General features: G+C 33.4%; 1 protein-coding gene and 1 long non-coding RNA gene across 16 annotated transcripts in view; one reads left to right on the forward strand and one right to left on the reverse strand.

The window, feature by feature from the left end:
- Nucleotides 1-777: 777 nt before the first annotated feature.
- Nucleotides 778-3,238, forward strand: LOC146538610 (uncharacterized). The gene is made up of 2 exons (XR_014878090.1): nt 778-1,040; nt 1,735-3,238. It is a non-coding gene; the product is annotated as an uncharacterized LOC146538610 (long non-coding RNA).
- Nucleotides 2,918-19,574, reverse strand: part of LOC146538611 (la-related protein 1-like) — a 63,238-nt gene continuing 46,581 nt past the window's right edge. For 10 of the 15 annotated variants that reach the window (XM_085187461.1, XM_085187464.1, XM_085187460.1 and 7 more), the window contains 18 exons: nt 18,812-19,125; nt 18,510-18,617; nt 17,443-17,531; nt 17,153-17,244; nt 16,494-16,645; nt 15,163-15,325; nt 14,664-14,720; nt 14,169-14,309; nt 13,588-13,682; nt 12,363-12,473; nt 11,844-11,995; nt 11,230-11,338; nt 10,435-10,580; nt 9,728-9,861; nt 9,039-9,175; nt 8,105-8,193; nt 7,449-7,778; nt 2,918-6,973 (listed from right to left, as the gene is read on the reverse strand). In XM_085187461.1, the coding sequence (XP_085043587.1) occupies nt 7,708-7,778; nt 8,105-8,193; nt 9,039-9,175; nt 9,728-9,861; nt 10,435-10,580; nt 11,230-11,338; nt 11,844-11,995; nt 12,363-12,473; nt 13,588-13,682; nt 14,169-14,309; nt 14,664-14,720; nt 15,163-15,325; nt 16,494-16,645; nt 17,153-17,244; nt 17,443-17,531; nt 18,510-18,617; nt 18,812-19,125 (2,160 nt within the window). In that variant the 3' untranslated portion in view covers nt 2,918-6,973; nt 7,449-7,707. The remainder of the gene's footprint in view (nt 6,974-7,448; nt 7,779-8,104; nt 8,194-9,038; nt 9,176-9,727; nt 9,862-10,434; nt 10,581-11,229; nt 11,339-11,843; nt 11,996-12,362; nt 12,474-13,587; nt 13,683-14,168; nt 14,310-14,663; nt 14,721-15,162; nt 15,326-16,493; nt 16,646-17,152; nt 17,245-17,442; nt 17,532-18,509; nt 18,618-18,811; nt 19,126-19,574) is intronic. The other 5 variants (XM_085187467.1, XM_085187466.1, XM_085187462.1 and 2 more) reach the window with 1 other exon arrangement.

The raw sequence follows: 19,574 nt of genomic DNA on the forward strand, positions 1-19,574 counted from the left end.
CACTACTTACTAGAATCGATTTGTAGGTATTAAGTAGAACATCGATTTTGTTTTTGGTTGCTTTACGGATTGATTTTTGTGATGTTTTGTGTTTTGTGCGCGTGTGAAACGTATGTCGTTTGGTTTGGGATTTGTTTGTGGAATTTAAGTTTAAAATAGTTTGTTAAAAAAAATTGTTGGATGTCATTTAAAAGTTTCATAAAATTATGAATTTAACAAGAATTACTATTGCAGTAGTTCTCTTCAGTTACTTACAATTTATTATTTTAAGAAATTACTTCCATAATTGCAGTTTATAACATAAAGTATAATAAAACTGTTTCTTAATTTGTTTCAAGTTATACCAAGGTAGCAGTTAATTCAAGGACAATGCGTTATAAGCTAAAATATTTAAATGTTTTAAGAAATAAACTGAATTTAAAATATTTAAACATAATCATAACGAATGATTACTTAAAATCGATATTCACTCGACACACTTTGCCATATAACAAAATGTCGACCATAAACAACTAAATAAACATTTTTATCTCATGACGCTACGCTATAGAACCAAACAGCCTTACCTTTGAACACAAAATAAAAAATAATAAAACAATATTTATATAAAACATGTCTATTAAGTTATTTATTAACTTATAATCAACCATTCTGTACACAATAAATATTTTAATCGGCTATAAATAAAAAAATAATATCGAAGCCAAGTCATAGACTAAATCCTACGACGCATATCGATCGCGCCCATTTTACGTTACTTCCGGTGCAATGGTTATTTTAGAAATAACCTTTTACACCTTTCTAGTAAGCATTAGGGGCTGATAAAGTAGTAGAAATAATAAATAAAAATGTCTAATTCATAGTTACAGAGTGACACTGTCACTGTTTTCGTGACAATTTTGTCAAATCATGTCATTATTTGTCATCTTGTCATTTGTATGGAACAAAATAAATACAGCAATCAAATATAATTTATTCATTGATTTTGATTGAAATTGCTTTTTTATTGAGTCGTACATATTTCTTATATAATACATGACGTTAGTTAAATATTTTTAATGTAAATAAAATAAATTATTTATAAATTACGTTTTATAAGGTTATTTATGTAATATTGAACACGCTATGTTTCTTATTATAGCTGGCTTTAATTTTACATAAATATAAGTTCTTTATATAAATAGGCGCAAATGGTTTACAATTACATTTATTTAATTATCTATTGATGATATTTATGTCTATATTATGATTAATGATATCATTTTTAATGATTTTCTCAATTAACTGATAAGAAATTACTTATATGATTGACACTAAGCAACATATTTTTTTCATTACTTTCGGATAAAACGTATCAAGGTAGACAGAGAAAACATAATAAATAGGCTTATTTATTTATATGAGGGAATCAATGTGTACTAGAAGTATATTTTTAGCCATATATCATAGACTAGCTGTGCCTGTGGCTTCGTCTGCGTGGGAAAGTAAATTGATATAAGTTTTATTTTGAATGAATCAGACATAAACTCTAAATGTTAAGGAAAATCTACCAAAATGTATAAGTGAAAATCACATTCAACTCAGTTAAGCAGTTTCTGATATCATCGTGAACAAACGTGCAGATAGACTAAGCTGATTTTTAAATAATCATGTCATATCAATCAATCATAGATCCTATGACCTACTTTAATAAATGCCCTAAATAATATTTTTTCTTTCATATTCCATGTACAGACACCGATCCCGATCAGTTACATTTTTAGGGTCCCTTACCCAAAGTGCAAAACGGATGTTTACTGACTAAGACTTCGCTGCCTGTCTGTCTGTCACCAGATTGTATCTCATGAATTGACAGTTAAAATTTACACACATGATATATTTCTACTGCCGCTATAACAACAAAAACTAAAGAAACTAAATAAAATAAATATTTAAGGCCCTCCTACAACAAACGTGACTTTTTTGCTGTTTTTATAGACAATGGTGAGGAACCCATCGTGAGCCAGCCCAACTTGCACTTGGCCGCTTTTTTAAAGGTATGTATAGATTACCAGTGTTTTAGTAAGTTATTTCCCCTGTAGCTTTCAAATTCTTTTGTGTATTAATGCGTGTTAGCGGGTGCATAATATTGTTAACAATTCCACAAAAAAACATCATTCATTTGTAATTCCTAAAACGTGGTATACAGCTTAGACAGACGTGTCGCAGTTTCATGGACATCGTCTCTGATTGTAAAAGCGACGGCTGTATGTTCAATTTCAACTCGGGGGAATGAATAATTTAATATTTTCATATTGCTCGCTCAACTCATTGGTAACAAGGCGAAGCGCAGCGTTCAGTGCCACCACTGAATACGCAATGTCTCAAAAAATTTACAGAAACTGGGGAACGGAGTGACTGGGTTCCCCCTGCCTAACCTGGTATGCGCGGGATACAGCATGGGAATGCGGAGTGATTCTAAGTAACTAGTAGTGTTTGCGCAGTAATTTTAGATATTCATCAATACCTTAATGGTCTATTTCTATAATACAGTAAAAATAGTGTTAAAAAACAGAGAACTACATCATTAGATATTTTCTGAATACCTTCCTAAAATTTCATCGAGGGCGTATCTGCACAGAGATAACCGCTAAAAGCGACGGTCGTAGGTTCGATTCTCATTAGAAAAGATAAATTATTTAATATTTCCTGGCCCGAGCCACTCCCTACGCAATGGTTCTAAAATTGAGTGACGCGTTAGGAATGGAATTAACACTAAGTTCACTGCTTATTCTATGCAAGGGATACAGGGATAAGAGCTTATTTGTACTGATTGAACGACATTCAACGCTGGGATAGATTACTTGGTAAATAATCACTTTAAGGAAAAATCTATCTAGGCAAACATCAAAAAATATACAGCCAAAATAAAATACACTTTGTTTTTTTATTATTAATTTATTTATCAATATAATAATATGTATATAATGTATAACTTACAGCCTTACAGAGCGTCAATCGGGTGATTCAGAATGCCAGAGACCCATATCCAATTGGAAAAAAATTGTGAAAATAAAAAAAAATACACCAAATTTCACAATGCGGGAAAATTGCAGGAAATGAGGGGGGATAAGGACCGACGCATCAAAGCTTCCTTAGAAAACTTTTTTCACTTACTTTAATAAAATCATAAACCTACGACTATTGTGAAACAGTTCTATTCCTATATTACAACAACCAATTTTTTCATATTTATTTATATTTTTTTTCATCATATATTTTTTAGTTAAAACCAAATAAAAGATTAAGGAAGGAGGGGGTCATCAACAAAAAGTTACGACTGGGCATTTTTTTCTCTTTACATTACAGCACTTATATTTATTTAGTAGCGATATATTTTTTTTTGAATTATTTTTGCATTTATACAATAATTCTAAATTTTCAATGTTTTAGCACAATATCGTCTCCTTTGGCGTTCTTACGAAAGAATTGCAACAAATTGAAAGAAAAAACTTAACAAAAACACAACGTCGTCAAAACGCCGTGATTTTGAATCTGTCCAAAGAAAATATAAAAAAAAAATAATAGAATTTTGACATTTTAAGCACATTAGACCGAAATGAGTAATTTATTTACATAGTTTTGAGGGGTCAACAGCTTCAAAATCACGGCGAGACTCTCGGCTCGCGATCGCTTCGTGTGTAGATTAAACTAAAACTACTGTTTAAAAAAAGGGACGGGACTTTGTATACAGCCTTTCATGGACAAATGGGAAAAGAATCGGGTAAAAATTTAAATATTTCGTTCTAAATTGATTAAAATAGACAATTTGGTATTTTTATATAAAGTGAAATTTTGAGCAACAAAACAAATTTAGAAAAATAAAGTGACAATAATGCTATATTTGTCTATGAAAGGGTGCTGAGGAGAAATTTATTGACACAGAAATCGTATAAACACCGTATAAAAAAAAAGAAGATGAGACAGAGTAAAAAACTCAAATTAAAAAAAACAACTGTTAAGTATTAAAATTACAACGAACAACACTAAAATGCTATTATTAAGAAATATTTTTTTTTAGTAAATTGTCCTAAAAATTTCGAATTTGACCATATTTTTTATTTCAAAAAAACTAGCTGAATAGTGATGTACCACTTAGTTTACCGCTACACCTACAATTCCTGTGTCTATTTAAATTGAAATTATTATTAAAAATATATTAGGAACTATGTTTTACAATAAAGAAGCGACCTAGCGTGCTGACGTATTTAATTTTGTCTTACACAATAGAGTGGTGTGTGAAACGCTTGTGGCAACACTATAGAAAACAAAAAACAATTAAAACAGTGTTGTCATGTTAAAAAAATAAAATATATTTTTTTTAAAATTCGTCTATCTATCGAAAGCTCGTATTATGAATGAATGATACTTACATACATAAATTTAACATTATATATTTTTTTATATTTACATGCAAAGTGCAAAAGGCAAGAAACAGAAAGGCCACAAGCGTTCCACACAGCATTTTACTTTAAAAAGCCTTAAAACCTAAGAAAAAAGAAATTTAAAAAAACACACCTTAACATGTCATATAATAATATGTGAGTGCTATACAGATTTTGATAATGAAAAAAAAACAAAAGTTATCTAAAACAATTGACCGTAGATAGATTATACAAAACGCAGGTTGGACAATTTTCTATTGTTTATACTTTCCTCATTAAGCATTGAGCAAGTCGGTTAAAGAAACAATATGTAGATATTTTTTCATATTGTGTTATGAATATATGAAATTTGCACTATATTATGTCTTTCACTCATTAAGTGTTATAAAGAGACAAAAATCATTGATTCAACCTGTCTCTGTACTATAGTACCTTCAATTGTTTACTCATACTAAACAACAAACAAGAAGATCATTCATAATAATACATTTACTAGTTACATAATTATATTGATTATTTAAATTATAACCAAATTGGTAAAATAAACCCATTAATTAATTAAAATGCAATTAATTCAATCATCCATAACACAAAGTAAAAAAATAATCCCCAAGTCCACCTATCAAAAATGCCAGATTTTCATAATATGATATTATTATTATATATCATATTTATGTACGTATGTATGTATAATTATTTTTATATCTAAAAAAACATAGCAACATAAATTTCGACTGAAATGAACGCATTCCGTTTGAACACAGTTTATAAAAAACGTATTTTCTCTCTCACTCTCATCTCATAATGTGCGAAAGTGACAACGATATCTCTAATATTGTTACTTGGGGGGGGGGGGGATGTTACGGAACTTCGTAACCATAACCGAAATTATTGGATATCCGAAATAAAAAACTATCCGCGACGTATTTCACATACGGACGAAGTCTAAATGAGAGTTGTAAAAACTAAAAGCTTTTAAATTTACGCAGGTTCGGTTAGGTTAGTTATTTTTAAATTTAAAAGTTTCTAGCCTAAACTAACCAGCACTTAAAAATCGCCTAATTTGTAGCTGCAGTGGCGTTAATACGTAAGTACCAAATAAAATGAATAATAAAACATATTCTATCAATGACAGATTCTTTAAAAAAAATTCAAAAATCATCCGTAAGCCAGATTAGTTCGAACCTAACGGACAATCCGTCATAATGTTATATAGTATATACGTACCGAGACCGACTATCCGTATCCAGATATGAAATGTTACATTATATAATCCCACTTAAGAGACATCGTTGTATAAGCAAACCGTCATATTTCATCTTCTTTCTTTATTTTAACATCAAATCTCCTATACGAGAGAGCGAGACAGATATATATTTATAGCTTCAATGCATTCACTTCATTTTGTGTTTACACTAAGTTTTGTGTGCTCAGTTGTGTCATCAATATTAATTAAATGGCAGTACAAATATATTATGGACTTATTTTTAAAAAACACGAGTTACATCACATTTGATAAAGTGTGTAATAATTAAATATTATTATTATAATTAATATTACGATAGACGAAAAAAAAGAAACACCATTTTTTTAAGTTATATTATTAATATATATAAAGAAATTATTAATAAAAACGTGACGTCACTCGAGTCCACTAAATACAAAGTCAGGAGATATCGACAGTGCTATTTAAAAAAAAAAACAACAATTTTTTTTATACAATTCACTAAACATGCACTTATCCAGTCTTTTCGACGTTTCGACGTCGTTCGTAGATATTTTTTTATTATTATTATTTTTTTTAATATCAACCCTATATATGTATAACAGAACGAAATATCATTATCTGTACAACACATTTATTCCGATGGCGGCCATCAGCTTAGGAAAGAAATTATTTGTTTGTATGTAAAATTACCAGAAAAGACTACAAATTAATATAAATTAACTAGTCAATTTCATAAGTCAAAAAATCATGTATGTCATATTATTACTACTCATAGATGACAAATAAAAGTTTAAATATCAATAAGTTAGTTATATATTAACATTAGTTATACTTCAATTGTCATTTCTGAGTGTGATTATTTCTTAATATAGTAAAGTAGTAGTTTATTTCATAAGTTTATATCATAAAATAAGTAATTTTACCATACAAACAATCAATTTCTATTTTTTTTTTTTCACCACATCATATTCTAAAACTAACAAGCACATTATATATATATATATATATATACATTGTAGACTTATTACCCTATAATTATTACTTGTTTTTTTTTAAACATTTCTAACACAAAATTAGTTGAAAATTTAAAAAAGAACGAAAAAGAAAAAAGTGTAACAAATCTACAACATACAGCCTTTAAAACTTATTATTAAATGATAATACAGACTAAATCACTATTGTAGGGTAATTTTTCTGAAATTTTGTTTACATGTCAAAAATATATATAAATAGATGTATATATATGTATGTATGTTAGCAATCTTAAGTCTACATGATCGTGGCGTCTAAACCGCGTAGCATTATTGTCGATGCGTACAAGCTGGAAAGAAAAAAAGAAATACCAATGTCATTTAATTAAAAACGTGAGTCTTAATGGCATAACTTCAAACGGAAAGGTTATGATGCTATTTTAAGTTTTTCTATTCTGGTAGAAAATGCTTTATCTCTTCATCTTCCAAGTATATTAATACAGCATTAAATATATTTTTTAGCTTCACACTGTATTCCAAACAAAGCGGGGTAGGCAGAGGAAGCATGTGTTCCCCACTTTCCACCAAAATCTGGAAGCATCTGCGTGTTATAATATAATTGCATGGTTAATGATTGTAGGTTCAATTCCAAGGAAACATGTATATTACAGATTTTCTTTCACTTTAGTTATATGTACAATTATTATACATCTAAAATTTTTTGTAAATCAAATCAATTTTTTTTAGATATACATATTATACATCTAGATGAAGTAAAATAATTTTGTGCATAAAATTAAATCTTATTATTAAAAAAACACCAACCTAGGCTCCACATTATAACAGCCTGCAACCCAGCAACCGAGTGTAACACGCAACCAGTTGTAACCGGTTGTGAAGAACCAGATTTAACTGGTCGAAACCAGTTTTAATCGATTCGAACTAGCTGTAACCGGCACAACAACAGACACAGATCGCACAAACACTCCACACTTCACTTTTATTATATTTTTATAGTTTTTTTTTGTATTTATATATATAAAAAATGCACTTTTAGTCTAATAAGTAACTGTTCGTTTGTCTATTATTGTGTTTTGGCGGTGACGGGCGCTTTTAATTCGTTGGTCACGGCGTCTTGTTTCGCCTTCGGTTTTGCTATAGGAAAAGAAATATAGAAAAAAATGATACAATACTTTTTTCAGTAACAGATCGAAGCATTTCAATGACTTGTTCAAAATTATAAAATTACTATGTAGCTATTGTTAATAATGAGTTATCGTCATCTACTCTGCTTTATGACAAAAGCTCATAAAAATAAAATATAGAAGGGTGCTAGAACGGTAACCAAGAGGCGCGGGTTCGATTCCCGCTACATTCTCATAAAATAAACTGTTTCCTTTCCTTAGCGTGCAAATAGTATTTTTAAAATTGTTAAAATAAAAACTAAATAAGTTAAATATTAACATTAATATTATACTTACGACGTGGTCTGGCATTCGCTATGACACTCTGGGCGCCGCACGACCCCGCCCGCCCTCGGTTGTTGTTGTTATTGCCGGAATTACGATTTCTAATGAAAAAAATATAAATAATTAATGAAAGAGGCCAGACGTGGCGCAGGGCACAAGCGTGTGTATAAAGGCGACAGTGACTATAAAGACGACGGGGCACTAGACGTAGGCTGGGATTTTACCCATATGTCATCGATGTGCCTGCTTTTCGTACGCAGCGCTTCGCCTCCACTTTCCTAATGCGAACAGCTAAGGAGTGGAACTCCCTGCCTGCTCAACTGTTCCCCGATAAATACAACTTGGCCGTCTTCAAGGAAAGAGTGAATAGGCACTATCTGGGTAAGCATGCTCCACCATCGTTCGCATCGTCACTTACCACCAGGTGAGATAGCAGACAAATGCTTACCTATCTTCAATAAAAAAAAAATGGTGACGATGTGAATTTAATTCCCACTTGAGTAACGTATTTAATATTATTATTTCTTCTCTCTTATGTTGAGGTATAGGGCGGCGTTGAGTTCCACCACTAAACGCAATGGCTCAAGTCTCAAGAATTCGTCAGAAAGCCATAAAGGCGTATGATTAATAAGTAATTTATAGAGTCGTGTATGCAATTTTTACATAATAACATATTAACTATAGAGAAAATTAAAATACAAAAATTAATTGATCTTATCGTGTTGTATTTGGACAGTGTTTGACTGTAAGGTTGTGAGTTCGATTCCTCCTCGGAGAAATTAATTGTTTCAATTTCTTAGCCAAAAGCCGGCACTAAGTTCCGCCCACTCAACATGTAATGGGGAACGGAGTATCTTAACCCAAGGTTCCCTCTACTTAATCTGCTATATGCGGGATACAACATGAAGCTAAAAAAAATATTGTACATTATGTATGTATGTCTCACCCGAATCCCCTAGAGAAGGGTTGTACGTGCGTGCGCTCGCTCTCGGACACCGAGCGGTGTCTGTCGTAGGGACGCGCGTGGGGACCCCGACCCGCGCCCGCGGGTCCCTGGGACGCGAGCAGCTCGTTTAATTGAGGCTGGAAATGGAATAAGCAATTATCTTAGTGTAGTGGATTTTTTAAAAAATAGTTTCTACAGAGATGCTAACAATATGAATAACGTTGTTAGCGCGCGTATGAAAATGTAGGCCATTAATTACGGCGAATATTTTTTTATGTTTAGTGCAGAGCAATACTTTAAAATACTCAGTCAAAACAGTGTCACATTTTTTTTTACATTAATTGATAGGTACAAGTTTAAGTCATAAAAGCGCAGGCGAACAAGCGTGCGACGGTAACGCGCGGTGGGTTTCATTCCCATTCGGAAGAATGAAATATTTAATATTTTCATTGCCTGGCTCCGGTAAAGAAGCGGCGTTAAATTCCGCCTGTCTCAACACTGTCCCCATTAAGACCCTTCTCAGATTCCCTCCGCCTACCCTGTTATTTTCTATGTTCTTGTTGTATATTCTTTCCGAGTGCGAGTGAACAATGCGCAAAAGTTCACAAAACCTAACTTCAGAACGGCCACGACTCGTCAACCGTTCTATCAACAGTGACAGGCGTCTACCGTATATTAAATAAACCAACCTCCAGCACACGGAAGTCCTCGATGCTCTTGAATTTAGCAAGATGGGCCTGTAACTTAGGTTCCACTTGCAACGCACCAGCGTGTTTGTAGTACTTGAGGAACGCCCAGAACTTTTCCAGGCCGTAAAGCTGACCTGTTAGGTGAATAACATTAATAATTATAACAAAAGGTTGTGAGTTTGGTTCCCATTCGGGGGAATTAATTATTTTCAGTTTTTCCCTTTTGATAGGAAGACAAAATGCGGCGATGAGCACGATGGTGGCATGTAACAGGGAAAGTTCCCTCTGCTTAACTTGTTCTATGCACCATAAAGCGTGAATGTATAAAAATAAAATAATATTCTTTACTAACGGTATTTGAAATTGATAATCTAGTTATCCTTAAATTAATCCACAAAACATGGAACAACAAACACCAATAACTCAAAAGAAAACATTTCAAATCTAGTCCTAAAACCCTCACTCTTCTCATATTATCAGTATTAGTCCAGTCAATACAACAATATAATCTCTATAAGCGTTTTAGATATACTATATAGTGAGAAACGGATTGTTTTAACAATAGGTTAAATGCGCGAAAAAGTGTAAAGATAAAAAAATATTCAAAAGTACACATGTTCGAATTCAACCTGCAAAATCCTAAAATACCACAAAATGCCTCAATAACCCTATAAACTATAACATAAATCCTATAAACCAATCCTCACCCTTCTCATAGTCAGCAATGGTCTCCAACTGGAAGTGGTGGTACAGTTCAGGTCTGAACTTCCTCTCGAGGCCGTACGAGTAGAACCGGAAGAGACACTCGAGTCCGTAGCGGAAACCCTCCGCCGCGTCTTCGTTTGCTAGTGTTCTGGAAAACAATGGAAAAATATATGTAAATTTATATATAAATTGTATAAACATGAAAAGGCAACAATTTTAACTAAAGAACCGATTGATGCATACAATACGCGTTGCCATAGCAACGTGTATGTCACTTTATACATATGTGTATACTGTCTAAGTTATGATAGGTAAAAAAAATTTTATAATTGGTAATTTCATACTCCTTCATCAGCACAATATTTCAAAAACATGGATACAAAGTTATTGCTTCACATATTATTATATTAAATATTATTATAATAAGATTATAAAAAAATTGAGGTTGTCGCACCGTGTCTGGCTGTAAACGGGAGAATTAATTATTTTCATATTTTTACATTTACAATGTATTATTCCACACTTAGGAAATGAAGGACCTTGTTAGAAAACATACAAAATTCCATAACATTTTTACACATTTTTTTAAAAATGTAATATTCATTTTCTCACTTTTATAACAAGTTAGTCTTGTTACTAAACACTCACCATGCAACATCTCTAAAACTTTTTTGAGTTTTGAGACTTTTTTCGTTTGAGAGTTTGGGACTGATTGTCTTTACACTATGTCTTCTCTGCCTACTCTACCATATGCGGGATACACCGTGAAACTGATAGTTTTTTTATCAGATAATTACCTAAATTCGTTATACATGGTCTGATTGAAGTGGTCCCTCAGGAAGAATGACCAGAATCTGAATAAAGTATTCATCTCTTGAGATTGTCCAATGCCCAGCTTTTTACGTTCTGGAAATAAATTAAATCAAAATTAGCTTTAGTAAACGTTTATTATTCCATATATCCGGTATAATCAAAGTTATGATATTATATCATAAAAATATAGGCAGATACAAATTATTATTGAAGGCTTTCTCAATCTATATATATAAAACCGAAAGGTCACTCACTCATCACGAAATCTCATAAACTACAAGTGCTAGGAATCTCAAATTTTGCATAGGAGTTACTTATAGGACGTAGGTGCTCGCTAAGACGGGAATTTGCAATATTCGACTTCTAAGGGGTTGTTTTTGGGGTCGGAAGTTTGTATGAAACTTCGTTCCTACAAATGCTAGGAGTCTCAAATTTTGCATAGACGTCACTAGGACGTAGCCATGGAGACAGAAATTAATAATAACATAGTTCACGCGGGTGTAACCGCGAGCGGGCCGCTAGTATATTATAATTGAGACGCCATAAGACCATACAGGTTCACACTTATTTAACTAGCGGTAATCAAACCAGCACTAACCTTTGAGGCATCTAGAGTGATACTTGTGGTAGGCCAATTGCGTGAAGTGGTTCTCCCGGAGCAGGCCGTGGCTGGGGTGGTGGAAGGCGGGTAGCGACTGCGGGACGGAGCCGCAGGAGGAGCCTAGTGTCGGTGAAGTGCCTAACGACGACCTAGAAAATAAGAAATATATAATATAGTATAATTATAATTTAAATAACATAAAAAAATTGTATAAAAATAGTTTTTTTAAAATATTAATTAAGAATACCTTCTTATTACATATTATAAAAAACTATTTTATTAATTTAGGGTCAAGACAAAGGTAATAAAAGGCGAAACTTAGGGCCAAGGTAAGATCAAACTCAGAACCAAGATAAAGAGGAAATTTGGGGTAAAGATAAAATTTAGATGCAAGGAAAAGGTAACAAAAGGCGAAATTAAGGGTCAAACGAACTGACCGGGTCAACAAACTTAGGGTTTAAAGTAAAGTTTAGAGTCAAGGTAAAATTGAGAGTTAAGATGTTTTAGGTAACTTACCCAGCACTGTCTCTGTGATGTCGACGGTGTTCGCGCACGTCCATTATCCAGCCCACGTGGTGTTCCACTGGCGGGTTCAAACTGTGCCGAGTTTTGTGTTTTCTGCTGCTTCTGCAATTTAAAAAAAAAATGGTTTTAGATATTGTTAGTTAGTACAAGTTTTAGGTTGTAGCGTCTTTAAGTAGCTTTTAGGTGTAATTCCTCTTTTCTTATCGTTATATTTTGAATTCTCTTTTAAAATGTAGATGTAGATGGTTTTTCGGGGTATACTTATTGTAATAAAAAAGATTTATCAAAACCCAACTGTTTAGCAAAAAGCTATGCGATTAAACATAATAAATATTTGAGTGTTTTTGTCAGCACTACTTTAAATGAAACCATTGTAGTGGTATATTAGACATCCTTAAAGCCCCACGTTTACACCACAGTTTTAACTACTCTATAAAAGCCTATACAATAAAAAAAAAATCCCAAAAATGAAAAAGTTTTTTTTTAAACAAAATAAATAACACAATTATTCTTATAAAATAAAACGCCATTTGTTAAGAACAACGCACGCACACATAAACCTATTAAAGGGCCACCCTGCTGCACATGCCTCATTCCGAAATCGAGTTGTAGGTAGTTTCGTTAAAGTTCAAAGTTGTTTATGTTTAACCTTTAATAGTATTTTTGTAGTACTGTAGTAGTAAGTGTTTACGTTATTGGCGTCGTATGTCACCCGAAATACAGGTATGGATAAACATCATGAAATAAAAGAAATCCTACGTCTAAACTTTTGAGGTATTTTGATTAATTTCTTTAGATATGGGTTTGAAATATTTTACCCTATATGCTGTTCCCGTAAAAGGAGCGTTGCCGCTTCCGTCCTGTATGCCTCTATACAGGACGGAATCCGCAAAGCGTTAAAAAGTTTTAAATATGAGGAAAATAATTATTATAAATATTGCAAACATAAACAAAAGAATCTAACAGAACCTAGTGTTAAGACACTCCGCTCTTACTTTCTTTTATTTTTTACAAATTACAGTACTTACCACGAGTCGTGGCCGCCCTGAAGTTATCTGTTGAGGTCTGCGCAGATTTGAATTCAGGATTTTTCTTACTATTGATCATTTTCTTCCCAAGCGCGAGTGAACAAATTGCAAAAGTTCAGATAGCCTAATTTCAGAGTGGCAATGACTCATTCACCGTACTGTACTAAAATATATAAACGAATACTAACATAACATCAGTAGCGTGTGGGTCCTTGCTAGCTGCATAGAAACGGGCCGTGCGACGCAGACGCTTGGATTTACCTCCCGACTCCACTTGCTCGGCCTGTATTGGAAAATTAGAATATTCGTATAAATTATTATTAGCAATAATAATTAACTAATTATATTGTTAAGTGAGTTCAGTTGTGGCGCAGGGGCACAAACTGTGACTGTAAACACTGGTTGTGGGTTCGATCCGTACTCGAGAAAATGGAATATTTATTTAAATTTATACTTCTCCATTTCTTCGCTCTGTCGAGGCGAAAAGTGTGGCGTTGAGTGGAGAATAGAATGCCTTAACACTGCGTTCCTTCTGACTACCCTGCTACATGAAGTCGATTTAAAAATAATATTTGATGAAGGTTGCTGATTTTGACTGAATGCAAAAGGCAAGAAATTCTGTGAGTCTTTCTGAAAGTCGCTTATGTTGCGGTAATACTCGGCGGGCGTGGCTATATGCTGGGGGGGAGGGGTATTTGGGAGTCCGAAAGCGTCGGGGGTCAGGAGGTATCGGAGGGTTAGGAGGCGTCGAGGGGTCGCGGCCACTCACCGGCTGTCGCTGCGGCGGCGGAGGCGGGGGCTCGCTGGGGTTGCGGTGCCGCTCGGCGGGCGCGGCCGCCTCAAACTGCTCGCGTGAGATCACTGACACCGTGCGGTACTGCTGCTGGGGAGTGCCGCCGGGGTATGAAGACTAGGAAGGCGGAGATATTTAATGTATTATGTCAATATGTCAAAATAAATAATATAAATTATGGGAAAAGAACCAATTCCATTTCCACTGGTATCAACTCAAAGACACGGCTGTATTCCGCTTGTATTCTGCCGTTGAACACGCAACGTAGTGACAACCGAGCGTTGCGTGGAAGACAGAGTGTCTTTACACTAGGTTCCACCTGTACCACTATATGCGGATTACAGCGTGAAACAAAATAAATGTAATTCAAAATATTGTTTATTTAATAAGGCCACTGGAATAAATACTACAATAATATTATTAATATATAAAAAGTTTATATTTTAGAAAAATTTTAAAAAATATACTCACAGGCGAAAATTCACTCCACAGATCCTCTTCATAGCGTCTTAGACCATCCGTGATCACCTACAAAAAAAAACACATATGACATTTTTTTTTTACTTACCTCTATGCAATTAGAACGTGTCATGCGTCTTACACTAAGAGTTTTTATTTAAATTTTACGAGAGTAAAAAAAGTAAAAAAACTATTGACTATGTGTATACATAATTATGTTGTGAATTAAATACATATTATTTTATAGAAAGTAGTGAGCCATGGAGAGGGCATAAGCTGCAACCGTAAACGCGACCGGTTATGGGTCGAGTCCGCCAAGCACAGTCAAAGAAATGAAATATTTTATATATTTATTTCCTCTCTGGAAACGAGGCAATGCGTATTTTTGAGTTTGTCCCTCTGCCTAGTGTGCTATGTGCGGGATACAGCGTGAACTTTAAAAAAAATTGTAAGTATGTCTATCTGTCCATATTATCATTATTTGTAACAGTAGTAGTCCTAAGTTCAGTACCTGCTCCAAATCCTGGGTGATCTTGGTTCTGGTGGCAGTATCAGTTTTGCCTCGATCGTGGCCATCATGTTTCGGGGGTCTGGAGACAGCTGCCGTTTGAGTCACAATCAGAAGCCTACCAATATCTCTGTCCGGGAAATCTGCATCGGATTCTTCTTCTGACCTGTGGTCATTATTATAAATAATAGAGTAAATAATATTTATAGGGATTTGATGTGTAACATATATTTCTGAATCTGTTATTTTTAATTATTAGCAATAATTCGTGGATATTTGCAAATTGGTTATCACTTAAACAATTTTTTTTCGTACTATATGTATCTCTATATCTATACTAATATAATAAAGCGGAAGAGTTTGTTTATTTGTTAGATCACTAAGATTTCTGGATCTACTGGTTTGATCTACTATGTTTTTGTTTTGTATGGAAGCTGCATTCTTCAGAAGTGCTAATAGTAGGCTATATAACATTACATTACACATATATACTTATATATTAAAATACTTTCTAATTTGACAAGCAATTTATTCTGCCATGTTAATAACAACCGTCGCTACGCTAAATATAAATATAATATTCACTTTTAGCATTTTATCTAAATTGAAATTATAGTTAACCGTATAACATTCTAATAAATAATTAAGACTGATTCGAAATGACCTAGCCTTCGGGCGGCATAGTATGATCGACGCGAACGGGCAGATGACGTTGACGGTTTTATAAATTTTCATACATTTCCAACTTTATTTGGTTCTCTTCACATTTAAAAAAATTGGCAAAAATTATCCTTTTAGGTAGTTTTAGGTACTTTTTCTAATATTGAGAATATCCTTTAGTTACTTTTACTTCTTATGTTGGTTCATTTCAATTTCTCAGATATTTTTTCTAATAATATGTCTCTACTTATTATTTTTTTTGATTATTTAAGCTTATATTTTCTTACTAATTCTTATCTAAAAACTGAAAATAATATATTTAATAAATATTCTTATATAAATATTCTAATACTCCAAGAAGGAGTAGCCGCGTCAAGGTCCGCTAGTTAAGAGTATATGAATAAAAACATTTTATCTCAAAAATAATCTTTTTAATGTTCTGCATCAGCATCATTAATTGCAAATGTTCAGCATCATTAATTGCACATCTAATTTTCTCTTTTGCTAGTGAAAAAATGTTTAAAACCGGTCTTGTACTTTTGGGTCGTATTTGACACAAACAAACCAAAAAAACTTTTCTCTTTATAATATTAGTTTTGAAAAACAATGTTCAATCATCATTTTCCGCTCAAACGGAACGTTACGCAGCATAACTCAACATCAAGTTTACTCACCAGGCGTCAGTGAACGTATTATGTCTCGGCGGAGGCAGGTCCAGTTCCTCGTCGAGCTGGAAGTGGAGCTCCTCACGGGGCTCCTCCTCCGGCTCTTGAGCTGCTTGGGGGGCCGCACGTTCTTTGGAACCGGCTTTAGTGCGGCGTTTAACCTAGTATTGGGAAAAATAGAGGAATAGATTAACGATGAATTAATTTGGCTTATAGAAGAGAAAAAGAAAAAGAAAAGAAGATAAATCTTTAAGGCTAACATGATTTCAACCCGCACATCTCCTAAATAGTAATAAATATACAAACAGATGTAGGTTCGATTTCAACTATTTTGTTAGATTACAGAGAGAATCTAAGTCACTCTTATCATTTTAGAATCAACCTTATTTATTTATACAAATACCAACTACATTAATTTTAATATTTTCATGTATTAATTAATACATATCACGGACTGCAATTGCAAAAATTGCGACTTCGATTCTCATTTGTGGAAATTGAAAATGTTTCAATGCTCTAGTTACAAAACAAAGCACGGCATTCCTCTATTGAATACGCAATGTCTCGAAATTTGTACGCTGCATGGGGAACGGAGTGTCTTAACATTAGGTTCCCTCTGCCTACCCCGCTATATGCGGGATATAGCGTGAATCTGGAAATATAATCACCTCAGTCCAAACATCAGAATCGTTTTTTGCCAATGTGGGGCTCACAGACGAACCGCCATCTTGACTGTCTGACTTCTCCGCGTTTGGCTCTTCTGTAATTATATAAAAAAAATAAGTTAAACTAAAAAATATATTTATTAAACAAATACCGTAACGCAGAAGTTTGTTTAGTCGAATGCGCTTATATTAAGAAGTACTGACTCAGATTACATTTTTTTTAGTATATTATAATATAAGACTGGGACTTCAAATTAATAAAAATAAAAAAGAACACATAAACAAATACTAACCACGTCTACTCGCTTGAGGCACAAACTCCGGCACATCCGGGTTGAGATGATCATGTAAAAGCGGAGACGCGCGAGTTGTGCGGAACATCCTGTATATAAGTAGAAATATAAAAAAAATATTAAATGGTGCATATTATTCTTTTTATCTTCAAGCTGTATGCCGCAGGAGGGTAGGTAGGGGATACCCAGTGTTCTGAATTTTCCCGACGGTGCGTATCGAGTGGCGGAACACAATGTTGTGCTTTATCTTGTTATCAGAGTGAGGATATGAAAATATTAAATAATCCATTTCCCCAAGTAGGATTGAAACCCACAACATTTGCGTTTAGTCACACGCTGTGCCACTGTGCTATGGCTGTCAAATAATATTAAGCTAGACGTTTGTGTAATTATTTATATTATATACAAATAAATACACAAACGTCAAAAGTGAAGTTTTCATACAAACTAAGGCCTGATGATTGATAAAACGAAATCATTCATCATCATTCACTTGGTAAGTGAAGTTTCTTATTTTCATCACAATACAGTTTCAAACAGAAATATTGTTGTTCTTTGACTATGGCTTTCCGAATGTGCCCGTTAAACACAAATCACTTGGCATTAACAAAAACATATATAATACTAGCGGCCCGCTCGCGGTTTCACCCGCGTGAACTATGTTATTATTAACTTCTGTCTCCATGGCTACGTCCTAGTGACGTCTATGCAAAATTTGACACTCCTAGCTTTTGTAGTAACGAAGTTTCATACAAACTTTCGACCCCAAAAACAACCCCTTAGAAATCGAATATTGCAAATTCCCGTCTTAGCGAGCACCTACGTTCTATAAGTAACTCCTATGCAAAATTTGAGATTCCTAGCACTTGTAGTTCCTGAGATTTCGTGATGAGTGAGTGACCTTTCGATTTTATATATATAGATTACAAAAAAGAAGTAAATGATATTTCCATATAAAAAAATGTCATAATCTGACGTGTCATGATATAAATTAATATGAATATATCGTTCATTCCGTCATTCAAATAATTATGTTTTAATTTTTTTTCTCCTTCTAAAGTCCTTACCTAGGCAGTGGTGGTGGAGGCACAGCCCTCAACAAACTGGACACCGGCGCCACTAGCGGCCCTCCCATTGTCGCCAGCGGGAATATACCCACCATTTGTTTTTTACGACTGTTGAAATAAAAAAAAATATTTATGTTATTGAGGTTAGTTAAAAGTTTTATTATTAAAAAAAAAATGGATATAACAATTTACAACAAATTACATAAAGCTTCATGCTATATTGAATGGGAATCGAACCCACAACCGTCACATTTAGTAGTAATTTTTTTGATACACTATAATAATAAAAAGTATATATTTACCGTTTCTCCCCAGATTTTTCCGCATCAGGCTGAAGCGGAGGGTCATCGTTCGAATCTACTGTTTCCACATCTTCTTTCTCTTTCTCATTATCTACTTTTTCTTCTTCCTTTTTCACATTCTTTTCTTCTATCTCTGCATTATTCTCTACCATCTCCACTTGTTCCTCTTGTTTCAGTTCCACAGGGTTTAATTGTGGTTTCGGGTCCGGTTCTTCAGTTTTGGTCGCTGGCTTAGGTTGCGAGGCCGGTTGTACTTCTTGTTTTTTAATTATTTGTTCTTCTTCGGGTTCAATTTCGGGTGGTTTTTGCTGTAGATATTTAATGGAGGGTAATCATTATTTTTTGCAATGGAAAATTAATTCTACTAATATTATAAAAGTGAATTATGTGAGGATGAATAGATAGATAGATTAAAGTCTTTATTGCACAGATGACACAATAACGCCAAGCGCTACGGTCTCTACATACCTCTTTCACCTCGTCTACTGTCATATATTATATATATTTATTTTTATTATATCTATTCATCTTTCTATATGTATAACGATATATAGAAAATAAATAAATAAAAGGTAAATTAATTTGGACACTTTAAATATACTACATTCGAAGACAATTCTTGACTCCTGACTATTTTTGTTAAATGATGGACGAATTTATTCCACCATGCTTTAAAACTACTAAATAGATTTAGAAAAAAAAACACAGCATAAAAAAATTACATACATTTAACATGTACAATTTGGCTAAAATATACCAATAA

Source organism: Heliconius melpomene, chromosome 6, assembly GCF_056956725.1.
Source record: "Heliconius melpomene rosina isolate 202511_hmr_F chromosome 6, ASM5695672v1, whole genome shotgun sequence".
NCBI lineage: Eukaryota > Metazoa > Arthropoda > Insecta > Lepidoptera > Nymphalidae > Heliconius > Heliconius melpomene.